Here is a 22,276-nt window from a genome sequence, read left to right as displayed (position 1 = left end):
CACAGCCTCAGGCCCCTTCCTTTCTCCCCCCAGCCGCTTAAGCGGCTGGGGGGAGAAAGGAAGGGGCCTGAGGCTGTGAGGAATGGTGGGAGTTGCAGTCCAAAACACCTGGGAGGAGGGCCCAAGTTGGCCCATGCCTGGTGTAAAATATTAGGGCCTACCTGGCGGGGTTTGCCACCCTTCCTCCTCCGGGGCCGAGAGAGCGCGACTCGCCCAAGTCCAAGGCGGGAGAGGAAGAGGGCCGGGGCCCTTTAAGATCAGCGAGAGGAGGGGCGGGAACGGCGGGCGCTCCGCCAATGAGGGCCTCCCAAGTCTGGCCAGCGCGTTTCCGGGTGGGCGGGGCGAGGACGCACGGTCCAATCAGGGCTCCGTTCCGCCCGGAAGTGCACTCGCGGCCTAGTGAGTGTGCCTCGATACCACTTTGGCCCTCCTTCCGGGTGTTTTGGACTACAACTCCCAGAATTCCCCGCGGCCCCTTTCTCTGTCTCTTGTAGGGCCGGACGCCCCTTCCTCACCTTCCCCGGCTATGCTGCGCATGCGCGGCCTCCTGTCTCCCGCTTCTCCTGGGGCCCTTCCTTGGCCCCGCGGCCTCTGCCGGGAGACGGGCCCGTCGGGGAAGGAGGAACGGGAGGAGGAGGGCCTCGCCGAGCCCACCCGGAGCAGCCCCGCTTCCTCCTCGGCGGCGAAGATGATGCGCCTGTTGCTGCGGTCGCGGATCCCCGGGGGTGAGTGGAAGGGGCCCTGGGCAAAGTCCAAGGGGCGAGTGGGGGGCGAATACCCCTCCCTGGGCCTTCCCCTGGCTGCAGAACTGCAAATGGAGGCTGCCCAGCAAGCTCGCCCTGGCCAGCACAGAGAACAATAACAACAACAACAACAACAAAACATTGCATGGAAAGTTCCTTGACAAAATTGAAGGAAAAGCTGATAAGGAGAAGACCTGGCTCTGGCTCACGAATGGGACCCTGAAGAAGGAGACAGAAGGCCTGATCCTTGCAGCCCAGGAGCAAGACATCAGGACAAAGGCCATTAATAATAATAATAATAATAATAATAATAATAATAATAATAATAATAGAAGACCTGGCTCTGGCTCAGGAATGGGACCCTGAAGAAGGAGACAGAAGGCCTGATCTTTGCAGCCCAGGAGCAAGACATCAGGACAAAGGCAATTAATAATAATAATAATAATAATAATAATAAAAGACCTGGCTCTGGCTCACGAATGGGACCCTGAAGAAGGAGACAGAAGCCCAGGAGCAAGCCATCAGGACAAAGGCAATTAATAATAATAATAATAATAATAATAATAATAAAAGACCTGGCTCTGGCTCACGAATGGGACCCTGAAGAAGGAGACAGAAGCCCAGGAGCAAGCCATCAGGACAAAGGCAATTAATAATAATAATAATAATAATAATAATAATAAAAGACCTGGCTCTGGCTCACGAATGGGACCCTGAAGAAGGAGACAGAAGCCCAGGAGCAAGCCATCAGGACAAAGGCAATTAATAATAATAATAATAATAATAATAATAATAGAAGACCTGGCTCTGGCTCACGAATGGGACCCTGAAGAAGGAGACAGAAGCCCAGGAGCAAGCCATCAGGACAAAGGCAATTAATAATAATAATAATAATAATAATAATAATAATAGAAGACCTGGCTCTGGCTCACGAATGGGACCCTGAAGAAGGAGACAGAAGGCCTGATCCTTGCAGCCCAGGAGCAAGACATCAGGACAAAGGCAATTAATAATAATAATAAAAATAAAAATAATAGAAGACCTGGCTCTGGCTCACGAATGGGACCCTGAAGAAGGAGAGAGAAGGCCTGATCCTTGCAGCCCAGGAGCAAGACATCAGGACAAAGGCCATTAATAATAATAATAATAATAATAATAATAATAGAAGACCTGGCTCTGGCTCACGAATGGGACCCTGAAGAAGGAGACAGAAGCCCAGGAGCAAGCCATCAGGACAAAGGCAATTAATAATAATAATAATAATAATAATAATAATAGAAGACCTGGCTCTGGCTCACGAATGGGACCCTGAAGAAGGAGACAGAAGCCCAGGAGCAAGCCATCAGGACAAAGGCAATTAATAATAATAATAATAATAATAATAATAATAATAGAAGACCTGGCTCTGGCTCACGAATGGGACCCTGAAGAAGGAGACAGAAGGCCTGATCCTTGCAGCCCAGGAGCAAGACATCAGGACAAAGGCAATTAATAATAATAATAAAAATAAAAATAATAGAAGACCTGGCTCTGGCTCACGAATGGGACCCTGAAGAAGGAGAGAGAAGGCCTGATCCTTGCAGCCCAGGAGCAAGACATCAGGACAAAGGCAATTAATAATAATAATAAAAATAAAAATAATAGAAGACCTGGCTCTGGCTCACGAATGGGACCCTGAAGAAGGAGAGAGAAGGCCTGATCCTTGCAGCCCAGGAGCAAGACATCAGGACAAAGGCAATTAATAATAATAATAATAATAATAATAATAATAATAGAAGACCTGGCTCTGGCTCACAAATGGGACCCTGAAGAAGGAGAGAGAAGGCCTGATCCTTGCAGCCCAGGAGCAAGACATCAGGACAAAGGCAATTAATAATAATAATAATAATAATAATAATAATAGAAGACCTGGCTCTGGCTCACGAATGGGACCCTGAAGAAGGAGAGAGAAGGCCTGATCCTTGCAGCCCAGGAGCAAGACATCAGGACAAAGGCCATTAATAATAATAATAATAATAATAATAATAATAATAATAGAAGACCTGGCTCTGGCTCACGAATGGGACCCTGAAGAAGGAAGGAGACAGAAGACCTGGTCCTTGCAGCCCAGGAGCAAGCCATCAGAACAAACACAATTAAGGCCAAGATCGAAAAATCAGCTGATGACCCAAAATGCAGACTGTGCAAGGAAACCGACGAAACCATGGATCATATCCTCAGCTGCTGCAAGAAAATCACACAGACAGACTACAAACAGGCACAACTATGTGGCCCAAATGATCCATTGAACTTATGCCTCAAGTACCAGCTCCCAGCAGCAAAGAACTGGTGGGATCACAAACCTGCAAAAGTATTGGAAAATGAACATGCAAAGATACTGTGGGACTTCCGAATCCAGACTGACAAAGTTCTGGAACACAACACACCAGACATCACAGTTGTGGGAAAGAAAAAGGTTTGGATCATTGATGTTGCCATCCCAGGTGACAGTCGCATTGATGAAAAACAACAGGAAAAACTCAGCCACTATCAGGACCTCAAGATTGAACTTCAAAGACTCTGGCAGAAACCAGTGCAGGTGGTCCCGGTGGTGATCGGTCGTGCCAAAAGATCTCAGCCGGCATTTGGAAACAATAGACATTGACAAAATCACGATCTGCCAACTGCAAAAGGCCACCCAACTGGGATCTGCACGCATCATCCGAAAATACATCACACAGTCCTAGACACTTGGGAAATGTTTGACATGTGATTCTGTGATACGAAATCCAGCATATCTATCTTGTTTGCATGTTTTCAGGTTGGAATGGAAGGATTGAAGGGTGAGGGCTAATCTACTCTCTTTTGGGAAAGTATTCCAGAGCTGGGGGGCCACCACCGAGAAGGCCCTCTTCCTCTCATCCCCACCAACCACGCTTGAGACAGAGATGGGACTGAGAGAAGAGCCTCCTCTGTTGACCCCAGAGGGTGCGCTGGTTCGTAGAAAGAGATGCAGTCTTCTTCTGCTTCCTCCCTTGCAGGGCTTCCGGCTGACTCTCCTCTGCTTCGGGCTCTTGAGAGGAAAGCCCGCCGGCGCCTGGACCGAGAGGCCCCCCATGCGCTCCCCCTCTGCCCTGAGGGGCAGCCCATGACCCACCCCCACCCCGCAGAGGCGTTGGAGAGACAGCCCCGGACCCTGGGCCCCGAGGCCAGTGAGGAGGCCCTGGCCGCCCTCTTCCGCTCGCCGCTCTTCGCCTGCAGCTGCCAGGAGCGCTTCCTCCGCAACATGGCCGGTGAGCCCTAGGAGCAAGGGAGGGTGGCACTTTGGCCTTGGTTAGGTAGGGGTCAGATCTGGCCTGACCCTTGCCCCTGTCCTTGCAGAGTGGTTCCCGGGCAGAGCGCAGGCCTTGTCCCCGCTTACCGTGGCCTCTGTGGCCAAGCACCTGGCCCGGCACCGCTTGCGGGAGACACGGTTGCTGGACGCCCTGGCCGCCTTCCTGCTGCAGCGCATCCAGGGTCTGGACACCAAGGTCAGCAAAGGGTCACTCCTCCTCCCACTGCAGCCTATAGTGCAACATCAGCCCTGCTTCCAGGTGTTTTGGACTTCAACTCCCACCATTCCTAACAGCCTCAGGCCCCTTCCTTTTCCCCCTCGGCCGCTTAAGCGGCCGAGGGGGAAAAGGAAAGGGCCTGAGGCTGTTAGGAATGGTGGGAGTTTATTTATTTATATTCCGCCCTTCTAAATACCTCCGCACTTTAATGCAGTTCCTATTTATCTACTTACTTTTGTTTTCAAACTGCTAGGTAGGCACAAGCTAGGCTACAGGTCAGGAGCTCACCCTGACCCAGGCTTCGAACTGTCAACCTTTCCATTGGCAAGATCGATTGCTCAAGCCTGGCCCAGTTTGAAGTTCAAAACACTTGGAGGGAGGGTCGAAGTTTGCCCATGCCTGGACTAGAGTGGCTGCGGCGGGGAGTCCTGCCAGGGCTGCAGAGGGGAGGGGGCACTTACTCCACTCTCTCCCCCCCCCCCCCCAGATGGTGCAGAGGCTGGTCTTCCCCTTCGGCCGCCTGGACTACCGGCCGGCCAACCACCAGGAGCTCTTCCCACGGCTGGTGGGGTCTCTGGGGCAGGCAGGCCCCTCCCCGTCCCCGCTGGCTGTCCTCAACGTCCTGCTGACCCTCTGCCAGCTCCAGTTCTGGCCCCCGGCCGCCCTCCTGCAGAGGGTCTTCTCCCCCGCCTTCCTGGCCAACGTCTCTGGTGCGTCTGGGGGAGGGGTGGGAAAGAGGGAGGGGGCTAAGGCGATGGTGGTGCTTGTGGGGGCTTGTTTTGACCCCCCCTCTCTCTGCTCTCCCCTCCTTTGCCAGGCAGCCCCTGTGGGACCATTGCACGGCGCTACCTCTCCCTGCTGGACACGGCCATGGCGCTGGAGGTCCCAGGGTACGACGGGCCCCGGCTGGACCCCCGCTTCCACGTCCAGATGTTCGACGGGGCCCTGACAGCAGATGACGCCAACCGGAAGTACAGGTGGGGGGGATAGCCCCTTTAGTTGGGGGGGGGGGGGACAACGACATGGGAGGGAGTTGCAGAGAATGAGATCAGGAAAGTCACCTGACTTTATAGTTTATCTATAATGCTTGCCATGTGAAATATATCTCCACACATACTAAACTTCCAATGGGCTTCTTCACTAAAAAAAAAACCCATTAGCTTTCGTTTTCTCAAACTGATTTGTTGTTGATTTGTTGTTGGGAAACAAGCACGTAATCCTCCCAAGTATTTAGGAATTTTGGCTGTCTGAGCCCATTGGGGGAGTCTGTGACCTGGCCACGGTGGTCCACGCCTTAGTTACATTAGAATGGACTACTGCAATGCACTCTATGTGGGGCTGCCTCTGAAGACGACTCGGAAAGTGCAGTTAGCGCAAAGGTCAGCAGCCAGATTACTAACTGGTGCGAGCGTTAGGGACAATATCTTGCCCCTTTTAAAGCAGCTCCACTGGCTTCAGACAAGTTTCTGGGCCCAATTCAAACTGCAGGTGGATTACCTATAAAGCCCTATATGCTTTGGGTCCAACCTATCTTTCAGACTGCATCTCCTTCTATGAACTGGCGCGGGCACTGAGGTCTGCTGGGGAGGCCCTTCTCTCGGTCGCACCGCTGTCTCAAGTACAGTTGGTGGGGACGAGAGAGAAAGAGAGGGGGGGCTTCTCAGTGGTGGCTTCCCAGCTCTGGAATCCCCTCTCTAAAGAAATTAAACTAGCCCCTCCCACCCGCCAAGCCTTTCAGGCGATGTGTTGTCGAAGGCTTTCATGGCCAGGATCACAGGGTTGTTGTGTGTCTTTCGGGCTGTGTGGCCATGTTCCAGAAGCATTCTCTCCTGACGTTTCGCCCACATCTATGGCAGGCATCCTCAGAGGTTGTGAGGTATGGAGAAAACCAGGGGTCCTCAAACTTTTAAAGCAGAGGGCCGGTCCACAATCTTTCAGACTGTGGAGGGGCCGAATTATCATTTGAAAAAAAACCCCAAACAAATTCCTGTACACACTGCACATGTCTTATTTGTAGTGCAAAACAACAACAAAAGAACAATACAATATTTAAAAATGAAAACAATTGTAAACAACATAAACCTATCCGGATTTCAATGGGAAGTGTGGGCCTCCTTCTGGCCAATGAGATAGTCAAGTTAATTAGGATTGTTGTTGTTGTGTGACTTCAAGTCATTTCAGACTTTGGGCGAGCCTAAGTCTAAAGTTATTTATTTATTTATTCATTTACTACATTATTTATTACATTTATATCCTGCCCTTCTCACCTTCTCACTCCAGAGCAGCTGTATGTACATACATTATATTATTAGCATAGCACAATATTAGCATTATATATTCCTATATTGAACTATACCACTAAACTGTAATATTATATGTAATATATAACATATAATTAATATTATTATATGGTATTATTAGTATTATATTGTATATTATAATATTATCAATATTATATGTATATACAATATATTATATTATTTAAAATGATATAAAAATATTATATTATAAAACTGAGGGCAGGGGCCAGGTAAATGACCTTGGAGGGCCACATCCGGCCCCCGGGCCTTAGTTTGGGGACCCCTGGAGAAAACTAAGCAAAGAGGTAAATATATATCTGTGGAAAGTCTAGGGTGAGAGAGGTCAGTGTGAATGTGTGTAGTTAATCACTTTAATGTGGGCGAAACGTCAGGAGAGAATGCTTCTGGAACATGGCCACACAGCCCGAAAGACACACAACAACCCTTTCAGGCGAGTTGAAAAACATGGTTCTTCCTACAGGCCTTTGAGCCTGTGTGGTCTGGCCAGCTCAGTGACCCACCCATTGTGCCACTCCACACTTTGTTATTGTGGATAGCCAGCTTTTTCACAGGTTTTACTACATTTTAGAAAACGTTACAATTCTTACCATTTTTATTGGGATTTTACGCGTATTGTTGTTTTTATATTTATGCCATATATTTATACTTGTGTACTTGTGTACGGTTGTTTATACGTGTCACTTGGAAGTGCTTCTGTGAGCCGCCCTGAGTCTCCTTGGGGAGATGGTGGCGGGGTACAAATATAGAATTATTATTATTAGGGGAGAGGCTTGCAGCTCAGGTTGTCACTTGGGCCCAAATGCAGTGGGGGGCTCAGTGCAGGGACAGCCTTCCAAATCGCCTCCCCTGACCCGACCCTGACCCTGTGAAGCCCCAGGACAGGAGGGCTGCTCTGTGGGGAGGGCCCCGGCTGCAGCGGAGGCTGGATGGCCATCTGTCGAGCGTCCTTGAAATATTCTGGGAATGTCATCTTGAAAACATCCTCAGTGACAAATGGGTTAAGGAGGGGCCTGGCTGTTTGGCCGGCCCTTAGGGCCCCGATAACTACCAGGCCCCTTTGGAAGGGGTCACACACCTGCCTCCCCCCTCACTGGGTCCTACTTGTCCTGCCGACCCCCCTTTTCTCTCTGCAGCTTCAAAGGCCTGGTGGGAGAGGGGCTTCAGCGGCTGGTGGGCCGGGACGGTTTCCAGCAAGACGTGGTGGTGCCCCCGGGGTACGGCGTAGGTGGGTCAGGGGGGAGGTGAATGGGGTCTGGCTGTGGGGCAAATGGGGGGAGGTTCAAGGGAGGGGTTTTTTCATGTTATGGGTGGGTCTCTTGGGTGCAGAGCCCCCCCCCCCCAACCAAATAAATCCAGGGTCTTTTGAATGCCCCCTCCCCCCAAACCGGGCCAGCCATTGCCCCTCATCCCTTAAAATTTCCCTCCATGTAAGGAAGTGAGTTCTTCGGCCGTCAAGCCTTTAAATATTTACAGGCAGCCCAGTGACCGTCATTTCCAAGCAAAGCCCCAGAATCCAACGCATTTGCAAAGTGTGACTTTATTGAACCTTTTTCCTGCAACTATTTTTAGCGACAGGGAGGTTTGCGGGGAGTGTTTACAGAGCAGGCACTTTGCTCGCCTCCTCGTTAAGAGCTTTGGCTGGTTCCCCATCTCCGGGGTGTAATGCCACCATCGCCTTCCTCCTGCCCGTCACACCCTCCTTGTTCTGCCTGGAGAAGAGGGGGTTGCCCCTGAGCATGTGCAAAGCGCCTCTTGGCCATCTAGGTCTCTGGAACCGGCATCCTAAGTGCCCCCCCCTCTTGCAGTCCTTGGTGTCCAACAACATCCCTGTCTCGTTTTCTTCCTCTTCCACAGACTTCCTGCTCCGCGTCTCCTCTCTTTCGGGGGAAGTTCTTCCCATTGGGGGGCTCCCGGGGGCCACTCCCACCGAGACCCCCAAAGAACAGGGCCAGGGTGCCCTTCCCGAAGGCTCTACCACCGAGGGGACCTGGCAGGATAAGGGGCCGCTGGAGGCAGACAAACCCCACAGGTGTCTATGGGCAAAGCGGGGGGCGCAGGGGGGGTGCATGCTGCAGAGGGACACCCCAGGCTCCTTCTTTGCCCCTCTTCTGTGGGGAGGGGGCCTGCCTTAGGTGCAGAATCCCAATGGGGATGGAAGGGTTGTGGGCCTGTTCCCTTCTGGTGGGGAGCCAGGGAGGGAGGGGGCACCAGTGGCAGCTCACCCTGCCCCCCCCTACTGACCCCCAACCCAATTCCAACAGGCTGGTACTGTCCGTCAATGATAAGTGGCACTACTGCCGCAACTCGGGCGTCTTGGTGGGCTCCCGGTCCATGCGCATGCGGCATCTGCGCCTCCTGGGCTTCCAGCTCCTCCAGGTGAGACCCTTGGACTGGGTGGAGACCCCCTTTCATTCTGGCCGTGGGGAGTGGGACATGGCATGAGGGCAGTGGAAGAAGAGGAGGGGTCTCCCTGGGTTGGCTTTAGCACAGCAGGCGAATCACTGCAGTATATTTTGCCAACCGAAAGGTTGACAGTTCGAAGCAGGGTCAGGGTGAGCTCCTGACCTTCAGCCCAGCTTCCTGCCCACCTAGCGGATCGAAAACAGCCATGTGGGTAGATAAATAGGAACCGCATTAAAGCGGGGAGGTATTTTCGGTAGAGCAGAAAGGAGGAAAAGTTGTGAACAAAGAAAGCTCTTTGGCAAGGAGATGGAGCGACAGCGCCCCCGGTGGCCGGAACTGAGCACAGCCTCCAGAGATGCGGAAAAGATGGGGAAAGCCTATAGGATACCTCTTATTGCTTGCATGCCTTGTCCGTGTATAATCCGCACTGAATGTTAGCCATATATGTTTTCTGTGATCCACCCTGAGTCCCCTTCGGGGTGAGAAGGGCGAATGCAAATGCTGTCAATAATAAATAATAATTTGTCCCCCCCCCCCCCCGGTCCTGAATCAGCTGCCGTATTGGGAGCTGGAGAGGCTGCAGGGCCTGGAGGAGACCCAGCAATACCTGCAGAGGAAGCTGAAGGAGCCCCAGTCCTGAGCGGAAGGAAAGACGGGGTGGACCTTCCTGTGAGGGACCCTCGGCCGAATGAAGCGTGGGAGTGAGGAGTGCAGGCAGGCTCTTGGCTTTATTGGCACTGCCCCCCCCCCCCCCCCCAATCTGCCATGCGTCCAAAGATTGGCTGCCAAAGCCAGGCCTCTGCTCCTTGATCCGGGGTCCGGTCCTGTGTTTCCTGCGCAGCAGCCTTTCCTCTCGTTCTTTCCCAAAGCGGTCCCGGCAGGAGGGGAGGGGGCGTGCCCCACCCGGATGGCGGCAATAAAGCTATTTATTGACACTTTTAAATAGTCTCTTAAATAAGGTCACGCTGTTTTCGGGGAGCAGTGGGCTGATTGTCTCTCTTCAGAAGAGGGTTGTGTTTGTGTGCCCCCCCTTTGGCCTTTGGCCTGGAGGGCGGGGGAGGGGGGCTGCTGGTCAGTGTGGGCGGGATATTCAGCCGTGGCTCCTGCAGACGGACGTCATGATGGCAACAGAGCGGGGGGCCGTGGTGTGTTCCTTGGGGGCCAGGCCTCCTGAGGGGTCGGACGGATAGATGGATGGACGGACGGACGCTGGAAGGAAGGCACTCGGTGGCGGTGGGGGGCGCGGTGGGGGCGCAAGCCGTGGGCCCCGCCCAGACCACAGGAAGCCGCTCCGGCCCCTTTCCCGGGGCTTCGACCACGCTGTCCGGGGCCCGTCAGACGGGCATCGGCATCTCGTAGTACTCGTCCTGCCCGGTCCTCGGGTCCAGGATGGGTTCGACCTCGGCGGCATCCAGCTGAGGGAAGGGGGGAGGGGAGGGGGAGGGTCAGCAGGTGGCCCCAAAGAGCGCAGCAGGACCCCTCTGACCAACGTGGCCACGTGTATCATTTCAATCCAGCCAAAAGAACTACTAGGGCATGATAGTTACTCTATAGTGCATTGAAATGATTGCCTCCCTAGAAGTGCAAAGTTTTCGCTGCTACCACTCCCGTCCCATACCTCCGCCCACTTTTTGGGTGTGATAGAGAAAGATGCCATGGGGCTGCGGCAGTGGTTCCCATCTGTGAGCCACGACCCACTGGTGGGCCGTGAGACCTAAAATATGGTCTGCGAGACATGTTGGGAAAAAGAGTTCTGGATTATTATTATTTTTTTGATGTTTTGTGGGTGAATGGCTCAAGTATTTTGTATTATTTTAGATCTGTATTTAATTGCTTATGTATTATTCTTTTGTATTGTTTTGTCTTGGCATTGAATTCTGCCAGTTTTGTAAGCTGTCCTGAGTCCCTTCGGGTGAGATGAGTGGGATAGAAATAATGGAAATGAATAATTAATTAAATAATTAAATATGGTTTTCTGTGGGGGAGCAGATGGCGACTACTGGGTAGCATACATTCGAGCTGATGTGGTCTGTCCAAGGCAGTTTTCTGAATCAGCACCCCAAAGAACCAAATCTAAGGTTGACCAAAGACTGATTTGTAGCCCTTTTGGTACTAATGTTGGAGAGGGATCCATGATCCAAGTGGTCCCCAGTCAGAGTGGTCAACTACTGGATGGCGACTACTGGGTGGCATATGTTCTGTATCAGAAACTAGAGCTGATGTGGTCTGTCCAAGGCAGTTTTCTGAATCAGCACCCCAAAGAACCAAATCTACGGTTGACCAAAGACTGATTCGTAGCCCTTTTGGTACTAATGTTGGAGAGGGATCCCTCGTCAACGTGGTCTGTGGTCAAAAAAAGGTTGGGAGCCACTGGGCAATGGGAAGGGCAGCCCTAGATGGCCAAGCCCCCTGCACAGCTCCAAGGGGTCTTTCCTCAGAGCCAGGCATTGAGAGCAGAAGCCAGAATGGTGGATCCTGGAAGGCTGACGATGCTGCATCAACACAGGCGTTTTGAACACGATACAAGGGCACCGAGGGTCCCTTGGAGCCTCAGGCAGCAGAATAAGGGACAGAGACGGACTGGTCAGCAAAACTCTCCAAAGGAGACAAGGGGAGCCCCAATTTCTGCCTCAAGGGAAGATCCAACGTCCCTAATATCTTCATAGCTAAGGGAAACCACGGGCTCAATGCCATGTTTGCATGTTGGTTATATGTGATGGCTTTTAGACTTGTAAAGTTTTTTTGCATTGGGTTGTGAGGCATTGAATCTTTGCCATTTACGGTGTTGTGAGCCGCTTTGGGTCCCTGCCCCCAGGGGTGAGGAAAGCAGCACATAAATGAAATATATAAATATCTAAGGCCCCTCCCTCTGTAAGGTGGCTGTGGGCTTCCCCGCAGGGCTGTTGTGGGGCGGCACTTACACACTGGAGCTCTCTCTGGGTGAAGATGCGGCTGAGGAGGCACATGCGGAGCGGGACGGTGAGGATGAGGATGAAGGGGAAGGCCAGCGAGGCCACGGTGGACATGACGGCCCACAGCACCGCCAGGCAGCTCAGCTGCAGGAGGGTGAACAGGTGCATGCGCACCGTCCGCACCTGCAGAGAGAGAGAGGGGGGGGGAGAACGAGGCGGCGTCCGGCACTGAGCCACAGGACCCAAGGAGGACGCTGACCAGGCCGGGACCGCCCAAAGGCCTGGGGGCCGTGAATGCCTTTGCAGAGGCACCGAGGTCAGAGCAGAGGCCTCTCCTGGCCACTCCACCCCTCCCTCGACCCCCTTTGAAATACCTTCTTGACGTAGGAGACCTCTGGGTGGTGCTTGGCGGGCATCAGCAGCAGCTTGAGGCGCTCGTAGAACTGGATCCCGTTCAGCGAGGTGATCCCCATGTAGAGGAAGATCCCGAAAAGCACGGACAGCGGGATCTTGCGCAGGAGGTCGCTGATCACAATGGACAGGCCTGAAAAGGGGGGAGAAGCCGTGGGGCGACTGAAGGGGCTCCGCAGGCACAGGCGGCCTCACCCCCTCCCCACCCGTTTTTGCTCTTGCCGGGGAATCTGCCCAGGAGCCTCTGGCCAAGTGACCGGGTCATTGGGGATGGGGGGGTGGGGTGGGGGGGGGTTGGAGGCTCACCCACGAGGAAGGCCACCAGGAAGCCCGTGACGCGCTGCTCCCTGACCTCCTGGACCTTGGGCTTGTCCCCGGGGGCCACCGCTTTGCTCATGACGGTCAGGGCGTTGGTGTGGGTGACGGAGCGCACGGTGGCCGCGGTCAGCCAGGGGAGGCCGAAGAGGGCGCAGAAGCCCCCCAGGGCCACGATGATCAGCAGGTCCAGGTGGAAGCCGGAGCCCTTGCGCAGCTTCCGCTCCTTCTTGCTGATGATCAGCCTGGAGGGAAGAGGAAGAGGAAGAGGAAGGGGGGCGGTGGAGAGGAAGGCCCTCTGGCATCGCCCACCCCCTCCGCCCGCCCGTCCGTCACATCGGAAGGGGGCTCATTCAGAGGGACCCCCTCCCCCAAAGCCCTTCGTACGTGGTGATCTGCGTCTCCATGAAGATGAGGATGAAGACCAGCATGGCCGGCAGCCCGCAGCCCACCATCATCCAGACGGGGAAGGGGTCCACCTCGCCCAGGGGGTTGATCACCCAGCCCCGCTTGTCAGGGTCTGTGACGGACAGGCCCCGCGGCACCGACAGTTTCTGTGGGGAGGGAGGGAGGGAGGGAGGGAGAGGGTCAGGACCACCGGATGGCCATCTTGTTGAGCGAGTGGGCTTATTAACAAAAGACCCTCCCCATAAATCACAGCAGAGTAACTTACTAGCAGCAGCATGACCCAGCACCAGTGGCCCAAAGTGACAAAAAGAACAAAAACACACAAACCACTGTGATCTCTTCCTTTGGAGGCTTTTCTTTGTAGCAAAATAATGTTTGCACTATTTACAAGAGCAAGATTTCCATAACACAAAGTTCTTTATACTTCCTTCTTTGCTTCCATGATGGGCTTCTTTCTCATACAGATAAACCGCTTCGCTCTCAGATAGCGTCCCCTCACACTGAACTTACACAGGAGCTTCACACATTAGCTTTACAGTCTTCACACTGGAGCTTCCTCACACTGAGTCCTACTAACACTGAGGCTACTCTCGCACTGAGGCCTTCTCACACTGAGGCTACTCTCGCACTGAGGCCTACTAACACTGAGGCCTCTCTCACACTGAGGCCTCTCTCACACTGAGGCTACTTTCGCACTGAGGCCTAACACTGAGGCCTCTCTCACACAGGGGCCTTCTCACACTGAGGCTACTTTCGCACTGAGGCCTACTAACACTGAGTCCTCTCTCACACTGAGTCCTCTCTCGCACTGGGGACTTCTCACACTGAGGCTACTTTCGCACTGAGGCCTACTAACACTGAGGCCTCTCTAACACTGGGGACTTCTCACACTGAGGCTACTCTCGCACTGAGGCCTACTAACACTGAGGCCTCTCTCGCACTGGGTGGGTTTTCCGCGTGGCCAACAGGCCAAAGCAGGCAGCAAAGCCATCCCGATTGGCCCTGACCCCTGCCGGACTTCCCATGTTTCCCTTCCAGCCAGGAAAGAGGCTTGGCCCAATTGTTCTGTCTCTCTGCAGGTGGTGCCTCACACCATTCGGGACTGTGCGCTCTTGGTGACACAGAGGGAGCCTTCAGCCAAGGGTGATTTGGAGCCTCACCTGCCTACCCCCCCCCCCCCAAGGCCTCTGGGGCCCCTCACCTGGGTGTAGGTGTCCCGGATGTTGTAGTCCACCAGCACCATGACCAGGATGGCGATGGGCACTCCGAAGTCGCCAATCATCCGCCGGACCTGCCCAGAGAGACCTGCTCAGCCACAGACTGCCCCTGTCCCCCCGGCCAAAGCGAACGAAGCCCCTCTCCGGCAAAGGCGGCCTCCTCTCCCCCGGGCTTGTCCCCTTGGCACCTCTGTGACGACAAAGAGCTCCTGAGCATGAGCAGAAGGCCCCCCTCCCAACGTGCGGCCCCTCCCTTCTGCACCATGACCTCCTCAAGCCTCCTCCCCTGACCCCCGGGGCCATGGTTCTGCCTTGGGTTGTCACGAAAATATGGTGCGCAGATTTGACAAATGTGGATTTGACAGGTTTTGACATTCCTGCTTCTTGGCAGAATGGGGTTGGACTGGATGGCCCATGAGGTCTCTTCCAACTCTACTATTCTATGATTCTAGGTGTGGGTATGTATGAATTGTATGGAAGGAATACATGAACGAGACCTAATAATTTGAAGATGCCATTCTGAAGATTAAGGCCTGCAATGACTAACTAATCAGAGACAATGGCTCTTTTAAGTTAAGGAAATGTTTACAATATTCCTAATGTTAAGAAGGAAGTCAACACAAGGCTTCCTGAGAAGCAACACCGATCAAGAAGAGTCAACATCTGACCAGGAAACTGAGATGGAATCAACATATTACAGGACGAAAGATGTCCATCATTACTTTACAGCTTTTTGGGACAATATCAGTGAAATATTGCTATATAAATGACCTTATTACAATCCAGAAGTGTGCTCTATGGAGATGGTGTATAGGGAGTGTCAGATCTGCAATGGAAGGCAGTCTGGTCACTTTGGGATATGGTAATATTACCGGGCTGTGGCGCAGGCTGTTGAGCAGCTGCAATAAATCACTCTGACCATGAGGTCATGAGTTCGAGGCCAGCCCGTGGCGGGGTGAACACCCGTCAATTAAAAATAAAAAATAGCCCCTGCTCGTTGCTGACCTAGCAACCCAAAAGATAGTTGCATCTATCAAATAGGAAATAAGGTACCACTTATAAATGTGGGGAGGCAAGATTAACTAATTTACGACATTGGAATGAGGAAGTGCCGTCAGAGTGGATGATGAAGCAGCTGCTCCCCCCTGTGGCCAGAATCGAACATCCCCTCGAGAGAAGGTTAAATTGCCTCTGCGTCTGTCTGTCTGTTGTCTCGGTCTCTGTTTGATGTGTTTATGGGCATTGAATGTTTGCCCTATGTGTGTATAATGTGATCTTCCCATTAGTCCCCTTTGGGGTGAGAAAGAAGGGTGGGATATAAATACTGTAAATAAATAAATAAATAATATTAAAATGCATGCATGAGGATGAAGGCATGTACATGTGTGTGAATGCTGAGTAAAAATATAACCCTCGTTTGTTTGTTCATTAGCCAGTGTAACTGTAGTAGGTTATTGTGGAAACCAATGTAGTGACATAGAATCTGTATGTCTGTAAGTCTAATGTGTGTCTAAATGTTGTTCTGTAAAGGTCCTGCTGTGCCCTCTCACACTGAACATGGCAACGCATGAAACGCATTCACGACAGGGCCACGCACCCGGCCAGGGAAGAAGCGGCTGTTCTTGAACTTGCGCAGGAAGAAGGCGATGAAGAAGGTGCCGGCCATCAGCACCAGGGACAGCAGGGCCGTGTTGGGCTGGCCGGTCAGCTCGCCCACAAACGCCGTGGTGTTGCCGGTGGTCCAGTTCCCTTCCGGGTCCATGGGGTGGTCGGTGGTGTTGGGCCGCAGGCAGTTGTTCAGGGGGTGCGCCTGGAAGATCTGCCCAAGGAGAGGGGGGTCTGCTAGCCCCTCAGGCAAAGCGGGGGGGGGGCACTGGCCTCTGCAGCGCTTCCGGGGCCCCCTCCCCACCCCTCCCCACCCCACCCCTCCCCACCCCACCCCTCCCCTCCCCACCCCACCCCCGCTGCCCACCTTGAACAGGCAAAGGGGGGGGCACTGGCCTCTGCAGCGCTTCCGGGGCCCCCTCCCCACCCCTCCCCACCCCACCCCTCCCCACCCCACCCCACCCCCGCTGCCCACCTTGAACAGGCAAAGGGGGGGGCACTGGCCTCTGCAGCGCTTCCGGGGCCCCCTCCCCACCCCTCCCCACCCCACCCCTCCCCACCCCACCCCACCCCCGCTGCCCACCTTGAACAGGCAAAGGGGGGGGCACTGGCCTCTGCAGCGCTTCCGGGGCCCCCTCCCCACCCCTCCCCACCCCACCCCTCCCCACCCCACCCCACCCCCGCTGCCCACCTTGAACAGGAAAAGGGGGGGGCACTGGCCTCTGCAGCGCTTCCGGGGCCCCCTCCCCACCCCACCCCTCCCCACCCCACCCCACCCCTCCCCACCCCTCCCCACCCACCCATCCCCTCCCCACCCCACCCCCGCTGCCCACCTTGAACAGCTTGAAGAAGGTCTCGTAGATGAAGATGAGGGCGATGAGGAAGGCAAAGATCTCCTGGGTGAAGCGGGTGACATAGCGCACCAGGAAGCTGCCCTCCACGGCCACCATCACGACCACGATCACAATCAGCCACAGGCCGATCCAGACGCGGCCCACCAGGTAGTCCAGGCCGTAGGAGATGCTGAACTGCAGCGAGGGGGGAAGAGGCGGGATGCAGGCGGGGAGGGGGCCGGCCCACCCCCCTCCCCCCCCAGGACGGGACAAGGCATGCAACGTGAGACCCCCGCCCACCCACCCCTCCCCCGGGAGGCCCCAGACTCACTGTGAAGAAGGCCTCCTCGAAGACCAGGAGCGGCCCCGAGAAGCCGATGATGAGGAGGGGCTGGGCCCCCACCAGGCAGAAGACCAGGCCTTGCACCGCGGTGGCGATGATCAGCTCCGAGACCCCAATCAGCCCGTGGGTCTTCTCTCCTGGGGGGGAGGGAGGGAGGGGGCGGGTCCGTCAGGGCACTCCCCCCATTGGATCCACAGGCCCCTCCCCCGGCCCCTCCCCTCCCACTCACCCAGCAGCCCCCCGAAGGTGATGGCGGGGGACAGGGCGGCGAAGTAGATGAAGATGACGGCGGCCACGCACTGGGGGTTCAGCGCGTCCCGGAAGTCGCTCAGGTATTGCGGAAAGCGCCGGCGGGCGTCCCGCACCAGACCCCCAAAGAGGCGCCCCGTCCGGCGGAGGGGGTCCGGCTCCTCGGCCTCCTCCACCGTCAGCTTCAGGAGCGCTGTCCATGGAATAGAGAAAGGGGGGGGGGGTTCGTGCGTGGCCCCACATCTCTCCAGGAGGCGTCCCAGCCCCCCCCCCCCCGCTACGAGACCCAGTCCAGTCGTCCCCCGAGAGACCCCCCTGCCCTTTGCAACAGGGTCCTGGATGAGACTCACTGGACGTAGGAAAGGGGACGGAGACCTGCATGGGGCGGGAGGAGGAGGAGGAGGGGTCCAGTGACAATCCCCCACCCGAGCCAGTGAAGAATTTGGGTGAGTGGGCTTATTAACAAAAGACCCTCCTCATAAATATACAGCAGAGTAACTGATTCGCAGCAGCGTGGCCCAGCACCAGTAGCCAAAAGTGATAAAAAGAACAAAAACACACCAACCAATGGGATCTCTTCCTTTGGAGGCTTTTCTTGGAAGCAAAATAATATGGCTGCACTATTTACAAACACAAGGTTTCTATAATACAATTAAAGTTTTTTATATTTTGCTTCCACGCTGGGTGTCTTTCTCATGCAGATAAACAGCTTCGCTCTCACAGAGCCTCCCCTCACAATGAACATACACAGGAGCTCCACACAGTAGCTTTACACACAGCAGCCTTCACACTGGAACCTTACACACGAGGCCTTCTCACACTGGCACTTTCTCACACAGAAACCTACTTCACACTGAGGCCTACCTCACACGGAGGCGTTCTCTCACCGAGGCTAACACACCTCAGGACGACACTAGCTTTGGCCCACTAAGTCTTAACAGGCTTCGGCCAACTCACTCTCCTCAGGGCGACACTAACTTATTTAATCCTTTGAGTGCTTGAGTCAAATTTTCGTAATTAAAAATACCTAGTTAATTTTTAATATTTCTAACAAAGAAGCACCAACATTTGGCCGGGCTGTGGCGCAGGCTGGATAGCAGCCAGCTGCAACAAATCACTCTGACCAAGAGGTCATGAGTTCGAGGCCAGCCCGTGCCTGCATCTGTCTCTGTCTCTGTTCTATGTTATGGCATTGAATGTTTGCCTTATAGAGTAGAGTCTCACTTATCCAACATAAACAGGCCGGCAGAACGTTGGATAAGAGAATATGTTGGATAATAAGGAGAGATTAAGGAGAAGCCTATTAAACATAAAATGAGGTCATGATTTTACAAATTAAACACCAAAACATCATGTTATACAACAAATTTGGCAGAAAAAGCAGTTCAATATGCAGTACTGCTACGTAGTAATTACTGTATTTACGAATTTAGCACCAAAATATCACGATGTATTGAAAACATTGACTACAAAAATGCGTTGGATAATCCAGAATGTTGGATAAGCGAATGTTGGATAAGTGAGACTCTACTGTATGTGTGCAATGTGATCTGCCCTGAGTCCCCTTCGGGGTGAGAAAGAAGGGCGGAATATAAATACTGCAAATAAATAAATATACAGAGAAGTGGGAAATAAGACAGTGGGCAGGAAGGCTGCCCTGAGACCCTGGGGCCCCTGCCCGCTGCTTTGTTTTCCCAGTTTCCTAGATTAATGCGGCTGAGTGTGGTTTTGCTTCCTGTCTGCACTGAGAGTTGCTTCCACCTCCTTCCAAGGCTTTGAGTGTTTTATGAGCCTTTGCTTGAGAAGGGAGCACCACGAGGCTTCTCTCTTATCAACAGGCAGGAGAGCCAGCATTAGCGAGCCCAATTTCTTGTGTCCAGCTGGGCTTTTATACGACAACTAGCTGTGCCCGGCCACGCGTTGCTGTGGCGAAGTATAGTGGTATGGGAAATAAACGATTGAATTGGTGGTAGTTAAGGTAAAGGTTTCCTCCTGACATTAAGTCCAGTTGTGTCCGACTGCACAATGAAGTGGATTATATGGCAGTGTGGAGTCAAGATAATCCAGTTCAAAGCTGATGATATAAGATTATAAATGGGTTATATAGCTGTGTGGAAGGGCCTTGAGTCTACACTGCCATATAATCCAGTTCAAATCTGATAATCTGTATTTTATAGGCCTAAGTGAGGTCTAACTCTGCCTGTCCCCTGGACTGAGTGGGTTGCTAGGAGACCAAGTGGGCGGAGCTTCGCCTTTTAACTGGCAACAATTGGCTAAAAACAATTATTCCTCTCCCTGTAATTAGGACTTTATTTTTCTTTTCTTTTTGTTGTATGAACGTAGAGGCATGGATGAGGGGTTGTGCTGCCAAGTTTAGTGTTTCTGGGATGTGTAGTTTTGTTGTTTTGTCCTAGGCCGGAATTTCATTACCCTTTTATATATATAGATAAAACTAAGTGTTTACCCTTTTTGAAAACATTACTAGAGTATCCTGCATATCTCCTGTTTCCTACCCTCAGCTGATATCTATCCCTGGCTGCGCTGCTCTCTACTCTGCTATAGATGCCACATGTTCCTACAGAAGGAACCCACCAGCAAATGAGGTGCAGCCCCCCCCCCCCCAACTCCATCCCAGGGCCATTGGGGCTCAGTGGCAACGGGGGGGGGGGGGGTGTCCACCAATCCCTGGAGCCCTTCACTGACTTGGAGGCCAGGATCCACCCCCTCGCCCCCCACCCCTCCTGCCTCTTCCTTTTGCCGCCAGAGAAAACTTTTCCTTCCCAGCAGAGAGAGGAGTGTCCGACCGCGCTCTTCTGTTTTGCTGACCTTTTGTCTTTGCAAGGGATTTGTTTTACATGGTTTCCACTCTGCGGACAGTTTAATTGCCTTTTCATTAGGCCTTCCCCTGTGTTTTCACTTGCGCCTCTGCCTCTGGGTGCGGCTCAGCAGCCTGAATCCCTGGGAGGCCCTTTGCGGTCCGGGCTGGGATAGAATCATAGAAGAGTAGAGTTGGAAGAGACCTCATGGGCCATCCAGTCCAACCCCCTGCTGCCAAGAAGCAGGAAATCGCATTCAAAGCACCCCCGACAGATGGCCATCCAGCCTCTGCTTAAAAGCCTCCAAAGAAGGAGCCTCCACCACAGTCTGGGGGAGAGAGTTCCACTGTTGAACAGCTCTCACAGTGAGGAAGTTCTTCCTGATGTTCAGGTGGAATCTCCTTTCCTGTAGTTTGAAGCCATTGTTCCATTGTGTCCTAGTCTGCAGGGCAGCAGAAAACAAGCCCCCTCCCTCCTCCCTAGGACTTCCCCTCACGTATTTGTACATGGCCCTCATCATGTCTCCTCTCAGCCTTCTCTTCTGCAGGCTAAACATGCCCAGCTCTTTAAGCCGCTCCTCATAGGGATTCTTGTTCTCCAGACCTTTGATCATTTTAGTCGCCCTCCTCTGGACACTTTCCAGCTTGTCAACATCTCCCAGAATTGGACACAGTGTGATTCCAGGTGTGGTCTGACCAAGGCAGAATAGAGGGGAGCAGGACTTCCCTGGATCTAGAATGGCCTGTACTTAGTCTATTATCACAACCTCGCTGTTTTTAATTCCATGTTTTATTAAGTGTGTTTTTTATTTCTATAAGTTAAGGTTTAAAATTTTATAATTTGTGTATGTTTTTTGTTTATTGATGTATTGTATATTGTTATTGTTTTTATCTAGGATTATCTGTAAGCCGCACCGAGTCCTCTTCGGGGGAGATTATTATTATTATTATTATTATTATTATTATTATTATTATTAAACTTTATTTGTACCCCGCTAGCATCTCCCGAAGGACTCGATGCGGCTTACAAAGGCCAAGGCCTCAACACACAATATAACAATACAAAACAAAAAGCAAATTAAAAACAATTAAAACAGTATAAACCACAAGCAATAACAATACGCTAATACACAATAGAACTGGGCCGGGCCAGAGTAATGGGTACAAGATTAAAAGTGCTCATGTGACAGGTGATATATAAGGCTTCTAGGGCAAGTGCAGAGTGCGATAGGCGATCTTAGTTCTAATAAAGTACTTATGGGACTTGGTGTTGGAGATTTCCTATTAATCTGGGAAGGCACATTGGAACATCCAGGTCTTCAAGTTCTTTCTGAATTCTGCCAATGTAGGGACCTGTCTCAGATGGAGGCGGGGTATAAATAAACATTATTATTATTGTGTTGTCGAAGGCTTTCATGGCCGGGATCACAGGGTTGTTGTATGTCTTTCGGGCTGTGTGGCCAGAATAATTCTGGAACATGGCCACACAGCCTGAAAGACATACAACAACCCTATCATCATCATCATCATCATCATCATCATCATCATCATCATCATGTGTGCATGTGGGAGAGAGATAGATAGATGTAGCATCATTTGGAAGGGACCCCCAAAGGCCATCCAGTCCAGCTGTTGTGGTTCAGCCAGATGAAGATGAAGATGAAGATGAGGGGACGGGGGTTTCAGAGCCTGGGAGAGGGGTAGATGGTTCTCTGGATGAGGAAAAGGAGGGGATTTCAGAGCAAGATTCTGCCTGTGAGACGGAGTTTGAAAGTGGAACTGTTTTGGAGGCCAGCAGGCAGGGAGAGGGCCTTTCACCCAGGAGGAGCTTAGCAACCCCGGATAAAGACCTGACAGACCGAGATAGCTCATCTGAGAGAACAGCTGGGTTAGGAAGGGATGCCAGGTTGCATCTGCGGGGAGTGGGGGGCAACAGGCGCAGGAAATCCAATAGAATCCGTGAGAAAGAAGCACAGAAAGAAGGACGAAAGGCTTTCATGCTTGGAGCCCTTAAATCAGAGTGCTCCTCATTGGGATTTTAAATCAGGCAACGCTGCTTAATGGTAAGGATGTCCAGTTCATGTTTTATTTCCTGGGAGTTTTGATTCGTGTTTTAAGAAGTTCTTATAGCTTTGGGTTTTCCTGGGATTGTGCTTTTGTTTTTATTCTTG

General features: G+C 52.7%; 2 protein-coding genes across 2 annotated transcripts in view; one reads left to right on the top strand and one right to left on the bottom strand.

The window, feature by feature from the left end:
* Positions 1 to 154: 154 nt before the first annotated feature.
* On the top strand, positions 155 to 9,940 carry fastk (Fas activated serine/threonine kinase). Its single transcript, XM_062957345.1, has 10 exons — positions 155 to 399; positions 495 to 725; positions 3,764 to 4,015; positions 4,104 to 4,252; positions 4,761 to 4,983; positions 5,091 to 5,250; positions 7,728 to 7,819; positions 8,449 to 8,623; positions 8,856 to 8,970; positions 9,551 to 9,940. The coding sequence occupies exons 1-10, from the start codon at positions 297 to 299 to the stop codon at positions 9,635 to 9,637; spliced, it is 1,587 nt and encodes a 528-aa protein (XP_062813415.1). The 5' UTR covers positions 155 to 296; the 3' UTR covers positions 9,638 to 9,940.
* The window catches only part of slc4a2 (solute carrier family 4 member 2), a 51,857-nt gene continuing 37,694 nt past the window's right edge, over positions 8,114 to 22,276 (bottom strand). The window contains 10 exon segments of the mRNA XM_062957340.1: positions 8,114 to 10,412; positions 11,919 to 12,092; positions 12,284 to 12,453; positions 12,627 to 12,880; positions 13,023 to 13,189; positions 14,245 to 14,334; positions 15,858 to 16,079; positions 16,699 to 16,893; positions 17,030 to 17,178; positions 17,271 to 17,483. Coding sequence (XP_062813410.1) covers positions 10,332 to 10,412; positions 11,919 to 12,092; positions 12,284 to 12,453; positions 12,627 to 12,880; positions 13,023 to 13,189; positions 14,245 to 14,334; positions 15,858 to 16,079; positions 16,699 to 16,893; positions 17,030 to 17,178; positions 17,271 to 17,483 — 1,715 coding nt within the window. The 3' untranslated portion in view covers positions 8,114 to 10,331.

This window comes from Anolis carolinensis, chromosome 6 (genome assembly GCF_035594765.1).
Source record: "Anolis carolinensis isolate JA03-04 chromosome 6, rAnoCar3.1.pri, whole genome shotgun sequence".
In the NCBI taxonomy this organism is placed as follows: Eukaryota; Metazoa; Chordata; class Lepidosauria; order Squamata; family Dactyloidae; genus Anolis; species Anolis carolinensis.
The sequence above is the reverse complement of the archived record's forward strand: the minus strand, read 5'-3'. Positions and strand labels throughout refer to the sequence as shown.

Excerpts from the sequence above, each read along its gene's own strand:
- fastk (XM_062957345.1), top strand. The coding sequence starts at position 297 with ATGAGGGCCTCCCAAGTCTGGCCAGCGCGTTTCCGGGTGGGCGGGGCG. Across the intron at positions 726-3,763 it reads GCGGTCGCGGATCCCCGGGG|GGCTTCCGGCTGACTCTCCT; the intron begins GTGAGTGGAAGG and ends CCTCCCTTGCAG. Across the intron at positions 8,624-8,855 it reads GAGGCAGACAAACCCCACAG|GCTGGTACTGTCCGTCAATG; the intron begins GTGTCTATGGGC and ends CAATTCCAACAG.